The sequence below is a fragment of the Myzus persicae genome, unplaced genomic scaffold, assembly GCF_001856785.1.
Source record: "Myzus persicae strain clone G006 unplaced genomic scaffold, MPER_G0061.0, whole genome shotgun sequence".
NCBI lineage: Eukaryota > Metazoa > Arthropoda > Insecta > Hemiptera > Aphididae > Myzus > Myzus persicae.
Genome location: NW_019102003.1, coordinates 294,682 through 319,095, shown reverse-complemented (window position 1 = coordinate 319,095; position 24,414 = coordinate 294,682). Strand labels below are relative to the sequence as shown.

General features: G+C 27.8%; 1 protein-coding gene and 1 long non-coding RNA gene across 2 annotated transcripts; one reads left to right on the top strand and one right to left on the bottom strand.

The window, feature by feature from the left end:
• Positions 1-6,744: 6,744 nt before the first annotated feature.
• On the bottom strand, positions 6,745-8,903 carry LOC111030977. The gene is made up of 5 exons (XR_002604152.1): positions 8,574-8,903; positions 8,349-8,491; positions 8,020-8,146; positions 7,816-7,962; positions 6,745-7,539 (listed from the first exon to the last, which is right to left on the bottom strand). It is a non-coding gene; the product is annotated as an uncharacterized LOC111030977 (long non-coding RNA).
• A 6,811-nt stretch (positions 8,904-15,714) lies between these two features.
• Positions 15,715-20,370, top strand: LOC111030980 (thioredoxin-2-like). The gene is made up of 4 exons (XM_022310732.1): positions 15,715-15,937; positions 18,782-18,886; positions 19,798-19,923; positions 19,993-20,370. The coding sequence occupies exons 1-4, from the start codon at positions 15,914-15,916 to the stop codon at positions 20,053-20,055; spliced, it is 318 nt and encodes a 105-aa protein (XP_022166424.1). The 5' UTR covers positions 15,715-15,913; the 3' UTR covers positions 20,056-20,370.
• Positions 20,371-24,414: the final 4,044 nt, after the last annotated feature.

The following is a 24,414-nucleotide window of genomic DNA, read 5'->3' as shown; positions in this document are numbered from 1 at the left end:
TTAGTATATTAATCATAATATTATATTTAACACTGTAATCTTAGTAATATATTATATTATAATACGTATTATCATGACGTTTTAGATGTAAACAACAGCGTTTACTAGACTTCATTTTCTAAGACAGTTTCTTCGATAAATCTGGATTCGAAATAAAATATTGTATTTTTCAGTTAAAACAGTTTCAAAGTACCCTAAATGATTTAGTAATACTGTACCTTCAAAGTTTTAACTATTGAAAACAATTTACACCTCCGATTTAATTCGTAGAAGACGAATAGCCAATAGGTACGCATGCGATCGACAAAATAGTTTAATTATATAGAAACTAATATTAGTAACAATAGCATATTAGAATTATAGAATATTGTATACAATTTCAACTTATTTTAATTCCAACTTTTCAAAATTGTAATATTCTGGAAGTATAGGTTCTATCAACTAGGACGATAACACTTTTAGATTGAATATCTCTGAGGTTTTGGGTTTTGGGCTTTGGGCCCATCTAGGAGAAAGCTCGTATACAAGCTGTTACAACACAAAATAAATATCAACATACAAATTAGGCGTGCTCACAAAGATAGATGGGTGGGCTCTTGTTGCCTGTGGCCTATTCTGTTGCATATTCAAAGACTGGTCGAGCCATAATACTGAAGACTAATAACTAACCTGCAGAAAGGATCTAAATATGTAACAATTATTACAAGCTGTAGTTTAGAACGAATTTACTTTTTCTATACAAACTGGCAATCGGTGAGAACAATTTATTTTAGAGACTATTCTGCGTATTGTTCAAATGAAATATACAAATGAATATATTAAACACTTACAATTGGGATTGTTCCAGCAGGTCAGCGAATCAGTTCAGAAACTGTTTAGAACCGTTTTGTGTCATCTCGAATTAGCTCTAATGTTCAATTGTCTGTTGGAACAATTTTTTTTACTATTTGACAGCAAGAACAAACTGATGACATGCATGTATATTGTACATTATTAAATAATTTATGAAGTTGAAAACTTAATCCTAGAAGACGCCATCGGCTTGTGTTGTATAATGCATCATATAATTTTAATATGTTTAACTCATTTACCTATGATGTTTTCGATTTGCACTTTAAATTTTTTTAATTCATTTTTTTAACTACCCACTTTATAGTTTATTAATTTTTTTGTATTTAAAATGTTAAATGTATAAAAATTGTTTGATACTTCTATTGAAAAGTTAATGAAAAAAACACTATTTTTATAATATAGTAGACTTAAAATAGTGAATAGATTAGGTATTTTATTAGATTATTAATGTATATTAATATTAATAACATGCAGTATTAAAGGTGTTTTGTATAGGCAATTTTACTGCAATTCAATATTTCTACGATTCTTTCGTAAACCATTAAGGCTTGGTTCGTCTGTTCGAGGCATTGGCGCATTGAATATACGAAAATGTTGTACTCTTGCTAAATAGTTTACCGAATAGCCTTCTAACATTTGGAATAGTTTTAGGAAAACATTTTTGACTCAATTATTCAGGTGTAAATGGTGTGTTATAAAATGTGAATTTTTCAAAAAAAAGGCGGGAAATTTTGTATTGTCAATTTTCCTAACTTTTGGATCGATACCGGAATTTTTTCAGAACAGAAATGTAATCTAGAGAAGTGACTACGTCAATTCTCGACGATTTCAAGACGATACGAGCAATATTGAAGTGTTTAGGTTTTAAATATATTACGAATTCGAAGAATCAAAAAGAAAACTCAAATTCTTCAATATAAATTCTATCCTTACGAAATCTTCAAGGATCGAAGCCGAAGGACCCCTTGATCAACTTCTAGTTCGTAAATTTGTTTTAACTCAATTTCAAGACGATAAGATCATTATTGAAGAAGTCGATATTTTGATTATTACAATTTATGTAAAATTGACTGAAAATATTAAATCTCTAATCAAAAGCATTTATGAAATGTACCAAATGTATATAACCAACTGGATAATGATTGAGGCACACACAATGATTGAATGATACTTGCTGAAAGTTAATGGGCATTACATTATCATATTCGCATAATTATAAGTATAACCTAACTTACCTATCCTGAATTGCATAATAACAACAATAAATAGGTATTAGATACCTATGTTAATCTTGAATCCAATAATATAAGTATAACTGTAGTGTGTATTAAATACTATACCTTGTGGGCTGTGGGTTGTGTTGTACCTTACTATATAGTTCAAATTATAAATTACACTTTAATACTAATTACTAATCCTAGTTATTATACTGTTGTGATCAGTGATCTGCACCATTATTGCCATTTTGTGAGTTCTTAAAGGAGTGTCTTGTATCTTGTTTATGTTTTATTTTGTATTCTCAGTGTCAGTGTTCGAGATATCATGTATTAAGTACCAATATAATACCAATAACGGTGCATTTTTATTTTTACTGTACGTTACATTAATCTTTTTACAATTTATCAAGTAATAAAATATATAAAATGAGTCAATTGAGTGTCAAAATAAAAACATTGTTTGCATACCTACCTACTAGCATTGTTATGTGCTAGTAGTTGCGTAGGTACTTGGGTCCTAAATATGCCTAACCACAAAAAAAGAATGAATAGTAATTACTATCATAAATTATAATATTCTATAACAGAATTAATAATCATTACTTATGTACATACTATGTACATATACCCTATGTAACTTACGTACTATACTATACTATATATACTATACTTTTTATAGGTATTGAACCATGGTAATTTTATTACCTATTTTATTAATGTTTAATTCTAATGTATTCGTGTCATAACAATACAAATTACAGAGGGTTATTGGTTTATTTTATTTTGTATGGTTTTAAAAATAATAATTTTTCGAAAGTAACACCAAACAATATGTTTCTGATGGGGTTATTACAACGTACAAGCTGATGTTGAATCGAATAAAAGGTTTTTTCACCATACCTCATTACCTCTATAGTATATGGTTGCCAAACGACCATTAAGTACCTACGACCTACCTACTAACCTACTTGACGTGAGTATAATACTAGCCGTTAAAACATTAATGTTTCAAAGTATTGCTTGAAACCTATCGATGCACACCTTCATTTTCTTCCTAAATAAAACATTTATTGAAATTCTAATTTTTAGGATTTTTATGTATACCTAAAGACCATACTTTCAAATTTCTGTTATTTTTGGTACCTACTTTTTAAGTAATGTCCTGTGAGGTACAAACTTCTATTTTACAAATGAAAACCTATTTTTTTTACTGAAAATTATTTATTGGACGATTTGTTTGAAAGTTTATACATATCTAGTTCAAAATTCTTATCAATAGTTTTTGAGTTATTAAAATCATTATACTAACTACTACGGATAATAATCCTTAAATATGGCTTTACAAAAATATATAAAGTAATGTAACATTACTTAATAGATGTAGAAATGTAGTGTTTATTAAACATTGACCAATTAAAATCATCTAATCCCCCTAGTTACATAACCCATGACCATTGATATAATACTCAAAAGTCAAAGTTATGTCATTCAAAAACTACTCACTTGAATTTTGATCAAAATTCACAACAAAAATGTCTACCAAATAATAAATAGTGAATAAGGTGGTTCCTATTTGAAAAACAGAAATTTGTATTATTACAGGATCATTTTTGAGTGGTAGTAATTTCAAGTTTTCAAAATATGGTCTTTAAGTGTTTTTAAAAATTCTAAAAATCAGAAATTTGAATACATGCATAATTTAAGCATACAAATAGAGTAAGCATGCCTGAAAAAATACTCTGTAAATAGATTATTTTATTATATAACTATAACATTGTTTATATAATATATTAGGTACCTACCTAGTTTTGGATTACTAAACATAAGTTTAGATCACCCTTAATTCCTGTTGTTACAATTTTGTAATAGGATATTTAATCACAATATTGATTTTAAGATAATTAAGTACTATATATAGATAATACCTGACAAAACATAAGGTAACCAGTCCAGTTAAGAACTAGTGGAACTTCATATTTCATCCATAAATTCAGTATTATTAATTTATTCTCCAAAATATATGGATAAATTAATTACTTGGATCTGTTCACTTTATAATAAACACATATTTAAATTTAATAGAATACTTGATCAAACCAATTTTAGCAAAATTAATTTATTTCAAAAAGTTGTAATATACCGGTAATTGAACAGTTTTATCTAATATTTGAATATTTCAAACCCAGTCGGTACTTGAAGACCAATAAGTAATGATAAACTAATTAGCTATATTGGAAAACAATACAAATTTATTACTTAATAGATTTTTAAATGTTTTTAGTTACCACCCAGGTAACAGTAGAAGGTGAGTACTGAGTAATATACTTATGTCACATGTTAATAATTAGTTAAATGCAACAATTTAAAAATATTTAAAACAAAACAGGATTTAATACAAAACAATAAAAAAACAAAATGGGTACTTAATATCTACTACCACCCTAGGTGGTACAAGGAAAATATAATACATGTCACTTGATACAATTAAGAAATTAGTTGAATAGAACAGTTTTTAAATTTTTTAAACAAATTACAATTTAATATAAAACAATAAAAATAAATACTTACTACATAATACATAATACCACTGAGGTAATATTATAAAGAAAATATGATATCTGCATCATTTATTTAACAATTACAAATATGACTCAGTACAAACAATTTAAATAAATTATGAATAATTATAACTTAAATATAATACATTAATATTGATTAAATTATAGTGTAATGGCTTTCTTCATGGCTGCGCATGTGGTCCACAATTTACCTTTGAACATATCCATCATTACGGAGACCGTTAGTTCTCAAAAACATCAAGAAGTCCTATTGTTCATTAAGATGCTGGACATTTTGTGCAATTAGATGAGTTGCAATAACTCATTCAGATCTAGATATGCCATCTCTAAGTGACTCTAACCTAATAAAATTAATAATTTAAATTAATTAAAACAAATTAAGTATGTTAACCATTTACCCTGAGATTGTTTCATACTTGATTAAACTCAACTGAAAACTGGAATGGGTGAGTGGACATACCAAGGTGTTAATTGTAAAAACCAAAAAAAAAATAGAATGAACTACCTATTATGAATATGGATAATTAATAGATAGAAAACATATTTAATATACATCACAATTTAAAGTTTAAAGCAATTTAAAAGTTCCAGGTCTCAAGCATTTAATTTACATTATTTTGTCTGTCATATAAATATGATATGAGATTAGTTGACTTTAGCTCTATCAACCAATGGATATAATAAGAAAAACATACTGGGTGACAAAACATACAAAATTCTGTGTTCTAAAGAGAAACAGCTTTTTTTTATAGCCATTTTATAGTCATTCAACAAATTGAAGTAAATAAGTAGAGAGGATTAATATCCAATTCCGTAATGAAATAAGCAAGAGCACAGTACATGTAAATCAAATACGACTACGTAAGATTACTTTATTGAAAAGGGTCTTCAAACCATGTTCGTTGTTCATTATGGGCCCGACCGAAGTCAGGCATCTTAAAAAATTAATATTTCTAGACTCCTTTGAGTGCTCCCCTCCACGGAAATCTTTAGTAAAAGGCGAAAGATTTTTTCGTATTGAAAGGGAACCGGAGTTGGTTGACAATTAGTTTTGAGAAGCATAAGTATACTTTACATGCAGCATAACATTATGAGAACTCTCAGAATATGCATAACCAAAATACATTATATTTGGTATAAGTAAAAAAGTGATTAAAGCATATATCACTTCGTTGTATTATTAACACATATTGCATATTCGAATGTAAGATGTCTATTACTTATGAAGAAAAAATCATTGCATTTTTAATAAAAATGTTCATTTCTCTAAAGACCATGTGTTTCCACGCCATCTACCGGATATATAGTTGACTATTGTATCTACTGCAAGAAGTCTACTTTAATGTTGTTTTTGTCCGCTTCAATAGAAACATTCAAACCGCTAACGTATTATAGGTGTGTCTGTGATTCAAACATACTAAATAAATAAGAGAACTAGAGAAGTATCTAGTTGTTCAGCGATTAAGTCTTAAACTCTCTGTTTTCTCAAATAAATAATAATGTATTATATTCATGATCTTTCTATGTAATATTTTTATTCTTCATATTGTCAGTAAAATGAGCCATATTATGTATTTATGTAGGACACTACAATTATTAATAAAAATATGTTAGGTAGGTACCTTTGTACTATATTATAGCCTATAGATATTATTTAATATAGTATATTTAACCAACTGAGAACTAAAATATGTGACATTCCATTTAACTAGACTCCTAATTAAAAACGTTAAGAGATAATGTAATTAAATTTGAAAATCTTTATAATTTATACTTCCATAATATTATATAGGTTCTGCAGTGTACTATAATAGTAAAACAGTTCAAAATACTCATTATGAATAAATTCAATTATAGTCTAGGTAGGTATAGTATCTAATCAAATAATATATTAATGATAATTTGATATCAATATCACATAGAAAATATTAAAATTCTTTCACAGATGAGAAATAAAGAATGCAGTTTAAAGAAAAAGCAAGTCTCAAGCACAATAAAAATAAAGTTTTTTTAAAATTAAAAATGTCATTAAAGTAGGACCAAACAAGCAAATTTAGAAATAATATTCATCCAATGTACATAATATAATATAATTAAAAAAAAATCTAATCTAAGCTTGTACATAAATGTTGTATACAAATGTGGGAAAACAATAGCGTTAGTTGCTGAATTATTATTTTTATTTTTTGACATCAAAAACATACATTTAATTCTATTAGAGCAGAAGTTAGCACTTTATATTCCAAATATAGTGTTGCTGTCTATAGTCTGTTAAAATATTAATTTTAACCATTTTTAGTATACTTAATCCTGTACTTTATAAAATAGGTACTTATATAAATAGGTATTAATGTATTTATATTAATTACAAATTAATTTAGTATTATATTAGTAAGACATATTTGTAGACTAAATTATCAAAGCTAACACACATTATAACACAATTATACATAATTAAACACATCACAACAAGATTTTAAAAATAAAAAATTATATTATGTTTTAAAATATATTGATACACTGATCAACAAATAGTTATTTATCATAACATTTATAAACAATCACAGAGGATTTAACAAATTAATACTGGCCCCTTAAACATTATTTAGTAACTTACACTTCCAACTCGCTAGTCGCTACCATTCATATTTCCATTGAAATCTACCAAAATGGTATTATTTAAATTGTTCAGTTAGGAGATTTTTTTTCTTCATTTGGTTAATTTAATCTGCCATAGATGAAAGTCTTTTTGCGGAGTCTGCTTACTTTTAAATTTAAATATTTAATTTTCTTCATCATTGAATACTTTGATACTGAGCTTTTCTCAGAGGCAAAATCTGGAATAGTTCTATCGCCTAAAAAATATTTCCGCGGCTTTCGGTTAGGAGTATCTAAAATCAAACAATTTTAAAGGTTTGTATAAAAGATAATTATAAAAAATAAACCAATTTTGTTACAAAATTTAACTTTATAGTGAACCTACTATAAAACTTAGGTTAGAATACTATCTAGATTCTACAATATCTTATTGGGATTTATTTGATATTTAGCTTTAAAGCAAGATACGATAATTTATACTTATAATATATTACATATTTAAAACTCTCTTAAAAATTAAATATCAATAAAAGCCTATGCTATGCCATAAACTACTCTTTGATAGATACCTTTAAGTTTTATAATAGGTTAATCCATTCCATTATAGGTTTTTTTAACAACCATTCATTTGAAAAGTGTCCATTTCACTGTTTTATGTTGAAGCAGGCTGCTCGCAAATTTGGTATGTCAGTAACTCGGGCATTTTACTCAAGGACCTGCAATTTTTAGTTATACTTTAAAATATTCACTTAAATATCATTATATACACTAACATATGTTGATTCAAAAGATTCTTTTCATCATTTTTCAAACTTTGTGGGAACTAAATTTGGTTTTAAAATGTTCAGTTAAGTTTCAGCTTTGAAATAATCTTTGTCAAAATGGAGTGCACAAAGTTTCCTAAAAGGCAAAAAATCTTCTTTAGAAAAAATACTAGCTATAAGCCATAAAGATCGTTTGGATTAATCTTTGGGAAACCTAAACAATCAATAGAAATTGAAATTTAATTTAAAAAAAGTTAAAATATTAAGTAAGTATTTTAAATATAATATGTAATACAATTCTTGGATTTATTTGTTTAATGTCACAGATAAGACTTAACCAATAAATTCTAATTTATAATCGCCCAAAATAATTGTTGATCATCTGAGCTCTTTGAGTAACCCCGTTTACATCATCTTCATATTATTGCTCGTCAAACCCATTTATGTTGTTAGCACATTTAATCTATTCTGTGGTTAGCATCTGAAACAAGGTTTTGTATACATTATGAAAATAATTGGAAAAATAATGATGTTATATTGGAAAACTCAATTGTGTATCTTACTATAAATCAATAATTTAAAATCTAAGTTTTCTTCTGTATCCAAATTTGTTGTTGATTCTTTAAACACGATTGCAATGTTATTTAGAGTACATGTGGACCTCAATACAGCCATGATGGTGTCCATATTTTTTAATCGGATTCTGTATCGACCGGCGATAACATGATCAATAAGCGGCGTACATTTTAGACAAACGAACAATTTCAACGGCAAACAAGATCGAATTTTTCAAAAAGCACGCAGTACCGTCATGTTCGAAAGCGGTGAAGCGAGTGCTCAGCTAGTTGCTAGCCGCTGGCCGTTGCTCGTACTTCATGAATCGCAATGTCGTCTTGGTGAATGGTGGGGTGGGAAAATGGGAAAAACGTCTCCCAAAAACCGTTACAAAACACAGCAATAAAATGCAAAAAAAACCTGGAATTAATAAATTCAAAATTTATTTTGTATTTTAAGGTGGTGCATTTATGATTACTGAATTCGGTATTGAAAAACTTGAACTTATTTGAGGTTGGCTGGGTTTTTTAGAGATAGGTTTCCCAGTTTCCGAAGTTCTCATTAGTTTTTTCCAAATGTTGTCATAAACTGCCAAAAAAAAAAACAGTTATATTGAATTTGTAAGAAATTGATTTTAGTTATTTACTATTTAGTTGCAACTCCAAAAATAATTGTGCTACCTTAAGACTTAACTTATATTATTGTAGTGTCACCAATGGGTAGCTTCTTCCCTCAAAAAATTCATATGTAAATACCATTATGCACATTTGTTTATTGTTCTAGTTAAGAACAGATTGTAAATTTCTTGTAAAAATAAAAAAAAAAAACGTATATTTTTAACAATTACTAATTCATCTTTGGTTTCAAATTTAAAACAATCTTTAGCTCTATACTTAGAAGAAGCAGATGGGTCCAAAAGAAGCATGCATTTGGCTGCAGGAAAAACATTGAAGGGCAACAAAAAAAGTCAATAATGTTTTAATATAATAAATAGTTATATATTAAGTTCAATAAATATGATGTATACTTATACAATGGTGTATAATGTATATCAGAATTATATTATATATACCTACCCATCATAGTTATGCTTACCAAATTTCATAACTATATCAATAATACTGAAAAAGAGGCAGCAAATTTATGTTTGCTCACATAGTATACAATATTGTCCCTTTATATGGGCTATACCGTGAGTACATTATTATCTTATTCAAAGAGAAAAGAATACCCATTTTATTATGTGCTGGAAATCCCCTATGTAGAACTTTATATTCCTTCAATTAATAGTGTTTTTATTTGATGAATAAACAATAGTAAGTATATTAGTACCTATGTAGTATGTACGTATGGTATGTTGACGGTCCCTAAACGTGTCAGTGTGTTAAAATAGTTTTTCATAACCTGCCAACCTGGAGTAAATTCTGAAGACCAATAAAGCTAGTGAAATTATAGGGTTAACTATTTCTCTTCTTTTTCAAGTTATACAAACTAATTACAGCAAATGCCAAATTGTATTAATTAAAGTTCAATTAATTTGAAAATTGGTCTACTTTTAAAAATATACAAATAAATAATAAATACTGGACAGATTAATTCAGTTAATACATTTTAAAAACGAGATTGTCACACAACACAATTTAACCTTAGACAACTAAAAAAAAAATTATTATTTGAAATGTTAGGAATGCAAATTTATTTTATTTTATTTTTGTAATACAAGAAAACCAAATTATTTAAAACATTCATTGCTATTACATTTATTTTGATAATTTAAAAGAAAAATATGTAGGAACAAAACAAGGAGAATTCCCAATCTGCACAACAAATAAACAAACTGTGTATCAATAGAAAAAGTTTTGAAATAATAGTGTTACATTTGTGCTGAAATCCAGGCTGAAATAAAAATTAAATCGAATGAGTCAGTGACTTATGCATTTTTTTTTGAATTTATAGTGTTTACACACATATTTAATTAAATGTTACAAAATATAATTTTGTTAATTTTTTTATTAACTATAAAATGTGTTGAATGTATACAAATTATAAGAATATACAATATAAGAACGTGTAGGTAACATTATGATGTAAAAGTGTAGAGTATATCTTCCAGTTGATAAATATTTGTTGTGATTTAAATATGGAATTATTAATATTTATTATTCATGTAATTATGTAAGGTGTATGAATAATTATTACTTAACAAACTCCGTTCAAAATTGTTTTACTTTTACAGTTTTATATGAAAGTATTTCAAAATAATAATATTAATCGTCACATTTAAGTTTAATGTATGGATTTTACAGATATTAATTGTTATTTAAATAAACCAAAAACCACGTTTATATTAAATCTATTCTGTGATATTGTAATTTGTAGGTATGAAATCATAGGCGCAAGTAAAGCGTTTGAGATTTGGGAGGAGGGGGCTAAACATATTGATGTATAGAGATAGATATTGTCTTATTTATGTGTTTTTAATGTTCCAATGTGGTGGAATAAACAATGGTTTTTTGGGGGGAGGGAGGGGGGTGTCCCCTATCTCACCGCTATTTTGATACAAGCAAATGCGATATATTATGTATAAGTTATCACTTATCAGTACATAAAATATTATTAAAATATAATTATACTGCGACTACTGACTATATAGGTAATGAGATTATAATTGAATATAATATAATATTATAATATGTCTCTATCGCATTTCAGTGGCTAGTAACAAAGAATTTACTATTCACTATTTTAGAAGTGCAGAACATTGAGTAATACACTTAATATAAATTATATAATATTATAGTGTAGTTAACGTATAGTAACTTTATCCTGATGACGAATATATAATAATTAATAACTAAAGATGACGTGCAACAATATTAGGCATCTCTAATTAATACGATTTTTCAGGAGGCACTAAAAAAAGGTTTCAACAATTAACAAAAAATATAAACTTAGGTCCAACTTCAATTCGTATACCTTAGTTATTGTCAGTGACAAATTTTCAAAATCAAATTTATACCATCTCAAAAATAAAAAATTAAAACTTGTAGATGTCTACTGTCTAGTTTAGGGATTCTAAAACTGTGGTACGCGTACCCCTTGGGATACTCGAAATGTTTTAAGGGGTACGAGTCTGGCCAACAAACCAACAAGGAAAAAATTCTTTAAAAGTCTTTACATTTTTTTATGTATATATTAGTTTAACTAAAAGTAACTAAGAAGGGGGTACTCAACAAAATGTATTGATAAAAAAGGATACAGGGTTTATAATTGTTTGAGAATCCCTGGTCTAGTTGTTACATTAAAATAAAAACCAGATATTGAGACATCTCTGTATTATGTATTTATATTTATATGTATTTGTCTGGTATTGTTGCACCAATAGACGTGAATTTTTGTCTTCATAATGTGCAATCAAAAACTAATTTTGACTAAAATATGGAGATGTCTCGTTGTTGTCCCCATGTCTTAAATTTTCCACACTGATTTTCGGATGCAACAGTTGCAGCTGTACTGCTGTAGTTGCGCGAGTCCACAAATGTCTATTAAATATAACAAATTATTTATTAGTTTCTAATTCTGCCGTCCAAAAAGTCGGCATGTATAATGATTAATGATAATTTAATATAGGTTACGCGTTAATGCGTAAATGTGTGATACTGTGGTCTCCAATCGATCCGCGATTATATTATTGTACATGATATTTATTATGCGTGTTTCGCATGAGTCAAGTCCACGATACACGCAAGGTCTCGCCCATTTCAAGGTCGTGGATCGAGTATATTATTATTTCGAAACCAAATAATTGGTAACATAATATAATATTATTCGTGTTTGTAAAATAATATCTATTTATGTATAAATGAATGTTTCTTTGTTTGTCTTCGATAGATTCAAAAACTACTGGACCGTTTTCAATAAAAGCTACACCAATAGATTTTTTGAGAATTGAAGGGTGTTATACTCTATAGCTTATTTTTTCAGTCCCTATTATAAATAGTAATAGGATGGTTAACAGTGTTAACAGTATTGCTTAGTTCATTTTAGTTCACGAAAATCGAATATTTTTTATTTATTTAAATGTTACCATTTGGTTTTTGATTATATTATTACTATTAAACTTTGAAAAAACATAGCATAAAAAATGGTTACAAATAAATTTTTAAAAAAACATCTTAAATTCAAAATTAATATGAATCCAATTACAATTACTTTTTTGTAAAACTATGAACAGAAATATTTTTCACAATCGAATAATTGTTTTGTTTATGTAAGGGCATATTAGGGATTAGAGTTACCATTTTTTACAGAAATGCAATTTTTTTTTTAATTGACTCAGACTAGCTGCCCGCATGCGTGTGTTATTGCTATGGGATTCTTTTTTTAAACAAAATATTATTTAATATTTAAATTCATTGATCATTATTCCGATATACAATAAAAGCCAATGCCCGTAGATTTGTAGCTTATGTCTTATAGACTCAATAACTATTCATCCAATTGTGACAAACGTTTCGGAAATTGTTTTTAGACATACCAGAAAAGTTTGTTGTGTAGTTCGAAAATCACGTTCAAAAATATACCAAGTGCAATGTACAATCCTCCACAGGTGGATCGCCTATATCGGTCAAATTAAATTACAAAGCTAGTTAGATCCATAGATTAGATCTATACCTATTTTCTCGTAAACTGAGGTATACACATACACTAAAACCGAGATACGCGTGACATGATGTCATGATCACTGATATAGCATCGTCTTTTATGTTTTTTAATTGCGGCCGAGCCGTGAATTTTGGTTGTACCTTGTACGGCTACGGGCTATAGTTAGTAATATATAAATATTCGTATAGACGAATTAATAATAGTGAATTTTTTCATTGAAATTCTTCAATACATAAATACTATACTGCAAGATTGAAAAAACTAGTAATATAACTAGTTATATACAAATATAGAAATCAAAATGTATTATAATATATAATTGTGTATTATCATATATACATATTATGTTTAATACTTTATACTATACACTAATGTGGCCATGCGGAGGAAAAAAATATATTTTATTTATTATTTGATTGTATATCATCTGTTTGTACGTTGAATTTTTTACTTTACAGATTATGCTTATGAGAATGTTAAATATTGCAATTTAACAACTATCGCATTATACCACGGAAAAAAATTAATATTGCAAAAAAATTTAAACAGACACTGGAGACTTTAACTTTGAAATAGGTCAATTCACTTGACCCTCGATATTAAAGTAAAGCTAACAACACAAGATTGGTCCAGCTGTTCATGAACACAAACTTATGCCATGTTACACCTGCAAAGAACAAACATTACACCTTCTTCGTAGGTCGGAGAGAGAAATAAAAATACTGTATACACTGACATCATCTTGGCTCTTTTAGTCTTATTATAATATAATCATAATTCATAATTCAGGTATCCTCTATTATGGATGATTTTTTATTTGATTTTAGTCACCACTATTTTCTTAGATTTTTGTGTTGTAATTCATTTTTTTGTAGATTTGTGTGTGTGCTGACCACTCCTACATTATCTAACTTGACAAATCAAGTTATAATAACAGCAATATATGGATAAAATGCGCCGTAAAAATCTAGTGAGATGTAAAAAAATTGATTAAAGTAAATTAAAGGACACAAAACAGCATAGAGTGATGATAAAACACGGTTGCGAACGATATCGGCAATAATAGTTTATTGCCAACGTTTTTACCTTCTGACTTTCATGACTTAACAGCATGGATTTGATACCGATTACAAAATAGTAGGTATAATATTAAATTTTACAAGATGATATTATAATCTTGGGTTTTTCAAATTCTGAAAAAATCAATTTTCGTTAGTATAAACAGGCAATGTTTATTTGAAAATTTCTATTTCGTTAATCCGTCTCTGCGTTGTTTTACAAATTAATACCTATGTACAATTTTTTTTATTAGTTGCTAGTGTAAACTATGATAGCTCAACAATTAGGTATATATGGTTATAAATATAATTATTTAATAATATTTTATTTTAGTTCTTTTCTATGTTCAGAAAAAATAAACAGCGATATCGTAATACATATATTTATCATTATCGCTTGTATACGGAGATAATATGCAAAAGCAAAATTAAAATAAACGACAACGTCGCTCGAAAAAACGTTTGGAATCGTATAACACCGATAAAATGTATGCCCGATATAGGATGAAATCCCACGAAAATTGTGCACCCCTAAGATGGGTACTCAAAAAAAAAAAGTAAGCTAAAGCGTGGGGCATGGGGTTCCTCACATCCTTCCCACTCGATTTGCATACATTTGTTCAGCCCCTCCAAATTGAAATTGCCTGTATAGCGGTTGAAAGATTTGCAGTATTTCGTTTGAAAATTTGTAATTGCTTCCAATAATAATTGAGATGGACTATGATATTCTTGGCGCTTGTTGGCTTTTCATTCAGTTTTCAGATATGAAAAAATAAATTACATAATATATTTCAAATCATTAATATTTCCATAAAATTTCATGTGGTATTCCAGTCGGTCAAATTGCATAACATCGAGTGTACAAACACAAACCTAGGTAGTAGGTACACATAAAAAGAAAAACAACAGATTGTTGTTCTCAAGCTGTCGACGAATCACAAATTCATAATAGCTATCTACTTGAAAATTGAAATATAATATTTTTACTGCTTTTCAAAATAGTACACCTGACTGGTTGGCTAAGTACCTAATAAGTTTCATGAAAACAATAAATCGGTATTCGGTATTATTTCGTCATTTTAGTAATAATTATTAATTATCATATTATTATTACAGTCGACCGTGTGGTAATCAAATATTTTAGTCTATAAATTATTGTAATCAGTTATTCAGTACTCCGAGTAGGTATTATAATTTATGATTATTGCAATTTGCAATGTAATATCTTACAATAGTACATTAGTACCTATAGGTACACGGGGACCAAGGTAATTATAATAGTTGAAAAGTCGAAACGCACCTACGATACCAGAAAAGTCGAAACGAAACGAAAAGAAACGCACGTCGCGGACGTGGCTGCACTGCGGGTCGGCGGTCGCCATTGTTCCGCCCGCCGCCGCCGCCGCCGCCGCCGCCGCCGACGCCGACGACGACAACGCTACCCGTCACGACTCGCGACGTCGAACGGTTGGAATCGACCGACGCCAAACGCTTGTTCTGATTACTTGAACGGTGAACGCTTCGTCAGACGTGTCGTCCGTTGCCGCTCTGTCCGCACGCAGTACTCACGCCGTCCCGGTGTAATCGCCTGAGCCGAATTATTTCGCCGTAAACGTCCAGCCAAAATGGTTCAACTCGTCACCGACGCCGTGAGTATAACATCATTTGACCCATTTTCGTTCCGAAATCGAATTTTCGCTCGATATTCGGAGCCGCCTAACAGGTAGCAATATCGTACGGCTGCTGTCGTATCGAGTTCGTCTGTACACGATCGTCGTTTGCGTTTTCCGTAAATTATTGCTCGGCGCTCGCGCGATGTACGGAACGAGTTTTTTCGTCCGACAAGGTCGTCGCCGTCGTTTTTATTTTTATTATTATTGCTTTTATATTATTACAACGTGAGAACTGTGCGAGGCGACCGCCCGAACCCGAGCCCGCCGCTGCGAGGACCTCGCTGGGCGAGGTGAAGGGCTTTATTTAATTTGTCCTCGACCGCCAACAGCGATGATTGAAGTTTTTAATTTGGAGATCTGTGGGTGTGTGTGTGTGTGTGTGTGTGTGTGTGTGTGTGTGTGCTCTCTTGTATGTGAGTGCGTACATACATAATATAATCAAATAATATAATATAAACGGTCGTATCTCCATTTTGTGTGGCCATGGTCGGTTTTTTGTGAATGTGTGTGTGTGTGTGTGTGTGTGCGTGTGCTTGTCGATTGAACAGACATGTTCTTATCTATGGTTTCCCGGTGTGTGTGTGTGTGTGGAGGGGGGGGGACTGCTGTGACCGTCGGATAATAAATTGATAAACCCGTCGGTTGCCGTCGGATCGCGAGAATTGTAATAATAATATTGTGTCTGCGCAATAATTCAAAGTGAATTCCGTTTCACGCAGTAAACATTGTAATGTGAGACAACGAGAAGTATTCATGGGAGTCCGTACCGCGCGTAAAATCAAAAATTGTAATTTTTTTCGAATTACTTAATCAGTATGCGACCTGTACTTATGTTCCTCGAGAGTTGAAAGGTCGTTATGATGACGTAAAACACTGAAATCTACCAACACAGCTAGTATAGCACACTAAAATAATAATATTATGTTGAGTTTATCGGGTACAAGTACCTACTGTTTTGTTCTATTTAACTACCCGCCTCAAGTTTCAACCCTTAATGATGATATATTTGCTAAATTTGATTAGGGTTAGTCTAAAGTGTACTGTGATGGGCCTAGTCAATTCTTAATTCATTTTTATAAATCCTAGAGCATCAATACAATTTTTTAACATAAATGTGGCCCGCATCACATTCATAATCATGATTTTAGTTACATTGTTATTAAATTGAAAATAACAATATAAGTTATGAAGACATTAACCTAAGTAACTTTAATTACACACGACATAGGTACCTAATGACCATTATAAAACATATTTGGTTTCAGTTTCTCTAAATTATACCAAAAGGTGGATACATTTATGTTGTACACTTGCACTTAATTAATAAAAAAAGATTTTTTATTTAATTATAAAAGCCACTAGCTACTAGTATACCTACCGCAAAATTCAACTTATTCAATAAAATAGTTCAGTTACCTAATCAATTATGACATAATGTCTTGATAGGTCCCTACTATGCACCTAATTGGCCTCAATAGTCTAAAACTGACATATTTTTTAATTATTTTAATGCATTTATTTTAGATGATAAAACATGATCACGTTTTATAAAACCAATTTATTTGTGTTTTTGTTAAGTTTTTAATATTTAAAATATGACTTTATTAAGAGTTAATTGTCTTTATATCATTACATTTTAAAATATAATTTATATTCCCCCCACTGCTAGATAATTCAATTTATAAACATCAAACTAATTTTAAAGTTTAATATTTGATAATGGTAATACCTATTTATATCAATAAATTATATTAGGTAACATATATTATATGTTATCAAGGTCATACCATGGCTTGGATATTTTTACACTTTATGTTTCCAATAATGTTTGAATAATTTTTCTAAGGATATAAATTATGATAACGATAATGTCTTAATACATACTTTAATATCTTATAATAAATGCCTAGTAATTACCATCACCCACTGGACACTTGAATTTAATTATAGGTTATTATCTACTTCAATAAAGTTAAAATTGTATCTATGCTTGAAATGCTTTGCATTAGTATATTCACAAATAACAAACTGCTATAATTTATTAATTTTATATCAAAAAATGATAAGGTATTAACAGACATTATTGTATTCAGAATTGAAAGATATGCCTATGTAGGTGTTTGGGGAAAAATTTATTATTGCATGTATTTAACACTGAATATTTCAAGTACCTATCTAATTCTAACTGACAATTTATTGTTTGGTCACAATTATTTATATTTCAAAATGTTATTTAAGTAATTCAATTCGTAGCTACATAATTTAATATTTCTGCATTAAACTTAAGTTTATTGATAAGATTAAGTCATTTGATTGTTGGACGAAAAAAAGTTCTTGAAAAAGTATTAGCATCTACTAGTGTCAATATAATTGTCTATGTATTGTTTAAGTGTGTGTTCATTGTTCATAATTATTCTCTTAACCTTGTTTGACATATATGCCACATTTAAATTTGTTAAGAAAATCTTAATTAATAATAGGTTCTATTGTATTTAAAATATAGTATACTCTATAATATCTACTTGAATAACTTCCTATCTAATACAGTTGACATTCAAAATTAGTATTTCTCTTCAGCTAGGTATCTTGTTTTATATAGATTAATAATAATAATAATTGATTTATCAATGCCTATGTAATTTATCACTAAAATGTACGAAGTAGTTATAATTATATTATTTAATTCATTAACAAGCTCTTAAATAATTTATAAATGTCAACAGCCTATAATATTTTATAAATAGGTACATGGGTACTTTTTTTTTGTTTTAACAAATTATATGCCATTTTTAATATTTATGTGTATTTTGTATTTTACAGGCCGATCTGGCAACTAAATTGACCGATGCCAAAGAAAAATTAGTCATCATCGACTTTTTTGCCAAATGGTGTGGTCCTTGCAAGTTAATGGCTCCATTCATTGAAGTAATTATTGATTTTCTTTATAATTATAATAATAAAAATATTTATATAATGCTATTTGAATTACAAATTACAATATCCATAAATAAATGTCAATAATATTTAGCATTTACTAAATACCTATTAATAGTTAGTACCTAATTAAAATTTAAAGTTGAATATTTAATCGTGTGTAGTTTATGGCTATTAAAAAAGTCTTAGGTGTTATCTATTGAATTTCACAAATTACACAAATTCTTTATAGCACTCTTTCTAATAGTGATCTAATAACAAAAACATTTTATTTCATACTTTTGGTACTGCTAAATATAAAATTAAAACATTCCTGCAATTTAACATTTACTAATAGTATTTCGATGTATAAAAATTAAAATGTTAACCAGTAGTTAATTAGTTAAATGTATAAGATGAGTGTAGTTGTATTAATAAATCAACATTTTATTAGGAGCTCTTGGCCCCCCAGTTATTTCTTTAAGTACTCGTCCAAAGTTTGAAGTACTTCAAAACATTTTGATCTTTAGATAAAAGAATTTAAAATTTATTTTGTCATTATTATAATTAAAACTTCCAAAACAACAATAATAAAAAATTTAAAGTTACTTATATACCTCATTTTTTTAAAAATGTTTTTTTAATAATTTAAAATTAAGTTAAAACTATTTTCTTTAAGAGGATGCAGTACATTTTTTAAAATTAAGATCATAATAATTCTTAAAATTAGAGATAATTGACCTCTTATAAAATTTAAAGGTAAGATTATTATCTAGGGCATCTTGTAGGCTTTTTATTATATTTTAATTTTAAAGTGAGTTTTATGAGTATTTTAAGATGTACTTGTTTGTAAACAATTTCCAATTTTTAAATATTAATAATTTTGCTTTAGTTTAATTTTGTCATAATATTTTTATTTTTAGGAATTGGCCAATGAGTACCCTGATGTTGTCATGTTAAAAGTCGATGTTGATGAATGTGAAGATGCCGCTATTGAATATAACATCCAATCAATGCCCACATTCGTCTTCCTAAAATCAAAAACAGAAGTAAAATTAATTAATATAATGTAATTATTCAAATTTGTACTATTTTATTATTAATGTTTGATTTTTTAGGTTGTTCGGTTTTCTGGTGCCAATAAAGAAAAATTAAAGGATAATTTATTGAAACATAAATAATAATATCAAAATTGGCTTCAACCATAGTGTCTTAATGGACCTGCATATATTCAATGAAGTTTTTTTTTATAATTAAACAAAAATAGATTTTATACTGTCATTAATTATTGTATTTGGTTAAAATGATTACCTACAAACAAGTATAAATATATAAAAAATATTAAATATATATTTAAAAAAAATACTATACAATATTCATAATGTTATAATTTATTAATAACCAAGCTATGCAATTGAAATCGAAATGTATACTTACACGTTACGTACTTACTTAGAAATAAATTAAAATGCACATTGAAATTGCTACCAACTAAATTCAAGTTTTGTTTTTTTATTTCGATTTATGTTGAGTTTTATGTAGTTGGCATGTCAGAACATTGAAAGAGCCATGTCTATAACTATTTCAAGAATTTGAGGTGCAAATATTTTTAATTAATATAATATCCTTTAATATCATTCATTCATTTTCTGATAAATATACATTTCTTTTATTCTTTGTTTCCATATAAGATTCCCGCTCTTATAAAGACATGACTTGCGCGTCATTCAGGTTGACTGGTCATATATTACCTATCTATTCATTATCTGATGAATATACATTTCTTTCATTCTATATATTATGTTTCCATATGAGATTTTCGCTCTTATAGACTTAACTCGTGAGTTATTTAATTTGACTGGTCATCACATTCTCTGCTCAACTCTTATGACGTAAGCATCAAGGTTCATTGATAAGACCATTGACTGTGGTCATGTCTTGAAATAGTTATGTTCTTTGATTAGATGCAAGCGTAATAACACATGACATGTTGTGTGTAATTTTAGATTTTGAGCAGACTAGTGATGTATTGGTTCTTAAATGTTTTTTTTTTTGTGTTGGCACCTTTTGGAGCATTGAAAATGGTTCAATTTCGGAGCAATTCTCCCTCGGAGGGAGATTCTTGATGGCGAATTGGATCTGTAGTTATAGGTAATACTTTGGAAGAAGGGGGGAACTCAAGTAAAATAATCACAAAAAACAAAAACCAGTTAGGTATATCAAAACTAAAACTTTTATGCTAAAACCAGTTTTTGAAAAAATCGATTTTGTTTTATTGTTGAAATTTAAAAATTAATTATTGTAGAGACTACATTTTTCACCAAATATTTATGTTAACATTTTCTAGATGAGATTTTATGCTATTCATAGATATATCAAAATTAAAAAATTAAATTATTTTTTGTTCAATTGATGGCTACTAAAATTATGTCAGTGAATAAAATGCATGGAAATAAATACAAGGTTTCTCATAAGTAGTTGGTTCTTGCTGCAATTAACTAAATATATCAAGAATTCAGTCTCAGTTATTTTTAAAGAGTAGTTTAAACCTACAACATTACAAATCAGACAATGTTTCCTAACTTTTATTTTACGACAAAGTACTTAAAAATCACGAAAATGTGCGAATTATTTTAAGTTAGAAATTCATTACAATTTTTCTTTTTAAATCTAAGATTTCAAAATTAAATACAAGATGCCTCATAAGTTTATCTAACTTTATCAAAAAGAAATGTCTTCAAGAAAGTCAAATTAAATAATTTGTATGAGCATGAGCGTTTGAAGATCAAATTATTAAAACATTGGATATTCACTCGATTTATCATGGAACGATTGTCCTATTTTGTTGTAATTCAAAAACGAATAACTGTAGGTACTTGAAATTTATATCAAATGTTTAGCTGGAAAATTTTAGTTTTGAATAAAATGTATACCTACTTAAAATTATAATAATAATTGTTACATTTTTGGGAACATAATGACTTTAGTGTGTACCTAACGGGTATCGGGGTATGTAGACTGTGTATTAAATATTAATTAATAATACTATTTGTATATATAATCAATGGTATAACATTAATACATGATGTACAATATGAATTTGATATAGGCGTATTGTACTTTAAAAACACTTTTTAATAATAGGAGTATTATCCAATAAAGTTCAATTCTTTGTTGGGCTCTTAGAAAAATAATTCAATATTTAATTTTCTGCAGAATTATTGATATTTGTTTTGTTAGACCATTTAGAAAAACAATTATTTAATACATCAACAGATTGATTGTTATTACTATTAATTTTTGGTGCACTGTCATCTTCCACATTAGAAGACTGGGAAAATTCATTAACTGCCTTTTAGACTGATTAATAGATATTTTTCTTTTAACATCATTTTTTATCCAATCGGTTTTTAAAAAAATGGCTGAGATATGGCAGCAATTATAAAAAATGAGCCAGTTAGTTGAGTTTCAAATCTTTTTTAACATTGAAACAAATTATATCAACTAATGATCTACAAAACTTGAAATTTTTATTTATTTTCATATTCTCATGCTATAAATAAGTTAAGAAATGGATGGGATTCAATAACCATAATACACGAACATTAATCCTCGTTGCAAAATATCTAAGCACACAGCTAATGGTTCCATCACTACTCAACTAGTAAAAGGTCTATGGGCTATGGCTAATACTATATTTTATGTTTTTAATGACCACTATACACAGGATTATAATTAATAAACGAAAACATTTTTTTTTTAAATTTAGTATTTAAATATAAAATAAAATTAATAAAAAAAGATATTCAGGATACGTATTCAAATATATATTTTTTAATGTATTTAAAATAGTATTCAAATACTTACATTCGAATACTTCACAAGACTAAGTATTACCTATACTTACATGCGCTACATATCAAAAATATTTTTAAATATACAGGCAAATAAGGAATACCAATGTCTTGAAATAAAAAAAAGATATGGACCAAGGACATCAAAGTGATCACCTTATGTCTTATGGTCACAAGAGCAATGAGTAAATTTTTACTAGCGAAACAAGAGAATAGAGCATGGGAATTTTGTAGAGAAAATTTCCTTATGTATAATACAATGAATATGTTGCATGAATTAAAATCTCTATACGCTAAGTATTTATGTGATCTGGGATTCATTAAAACTCCTAGTTATACCGACTGAATACAATCAGAATTCAAACAATATTAAGCTTTTGAAAGCCCCAAAATTTAAACAAATGGCCGTAAATTTTCAAAATTCATTACTGCTGAAGATGGAAAAGTTGAAATTCATACCAAGTCTGTGAATTCAATTGATAGTTACTATGAGAGTCCTTTATTATTATACCACACAAAACTGAAGACTACTTCAATATTTTTGCACGATACCACTATGATTTATCCATTCCCAGTGGTGCTGTTTGCAAAATATCTTAAGACGACTGGTGAAAAAACTGATTATGTTACATTTAGTCTTAACCCTCAAATAAATTTCACCTGTTGTGCTAGAACAATAAGTTTTATAAAGGTGATTTTAAAATTTTGAATTATTAATGATTTTGTAGATTTAATGATTGTGTGACATTATTGAATTGTATTGGATAAATTAGTTTATTATAATTTTATATCTATTTTTTAAATATTTTAATTAATTGTTGAGTGATCGATTACATGATTATGTTACTATGTTAGTCCCAATAATTAACTGACTATTTTTTCAATAATTTTTATTCGCGTTTTTTTAAATATTATATTATAATTGATAATTCAGTTGCATATTATATTTTTGTATAATGAATGTATATTATAGATGAGACTTAATATAACCAACTAAACAATATGATAAACTAATTTCTGATTCAATATAAAATTTAAATTAAATTTGTAATGGCCGGTAGAAAATTAAACCGATAGTCGGTTGAAAAATATACCAATAATTGTGATTTTTAGATTATTTACGTCTTTTATATATTTTTTTTCATTAATCGTTTTAAGGTATCATCAACTGCGTGATTATTAGTCAGCATTATATTGCACTACATTATATTTGTAATATTCCCTAAATAAACTTTAAATCCTGAATAGTGCCTAACTATTTAAAAATAAAAAAACAATAATTGTGATTTGATATTAATATTATTATCTTATGGATAATTTCCATATTTTATTTATATTCACTAGTTAATAATTAAATGTGGTTCAACATAGCTGAATATGTATTGGTATTAACCACGGACAAATTAATATTGAATTAATTACCTTTTATTTTTATATTTTTTAGTAAGTAAGACATAGATTGAAGAGGTTGATTGCCCATTTAATGTCGCATCCTGAAGAAATAAGTTTTAGTTCAAATTCAAGCAGTGGAAAAGCGCTCGAGTAAATATTAAAATATTCAACAAATTATATTATATACTTCAATAACTGATAAAAAAAAATGTATTGTCATTGATGAATAGTTAACTATTTATTTAGTTGTATACATTTAAATTTAGAAACTGAGTATAAATATATACGTACCAG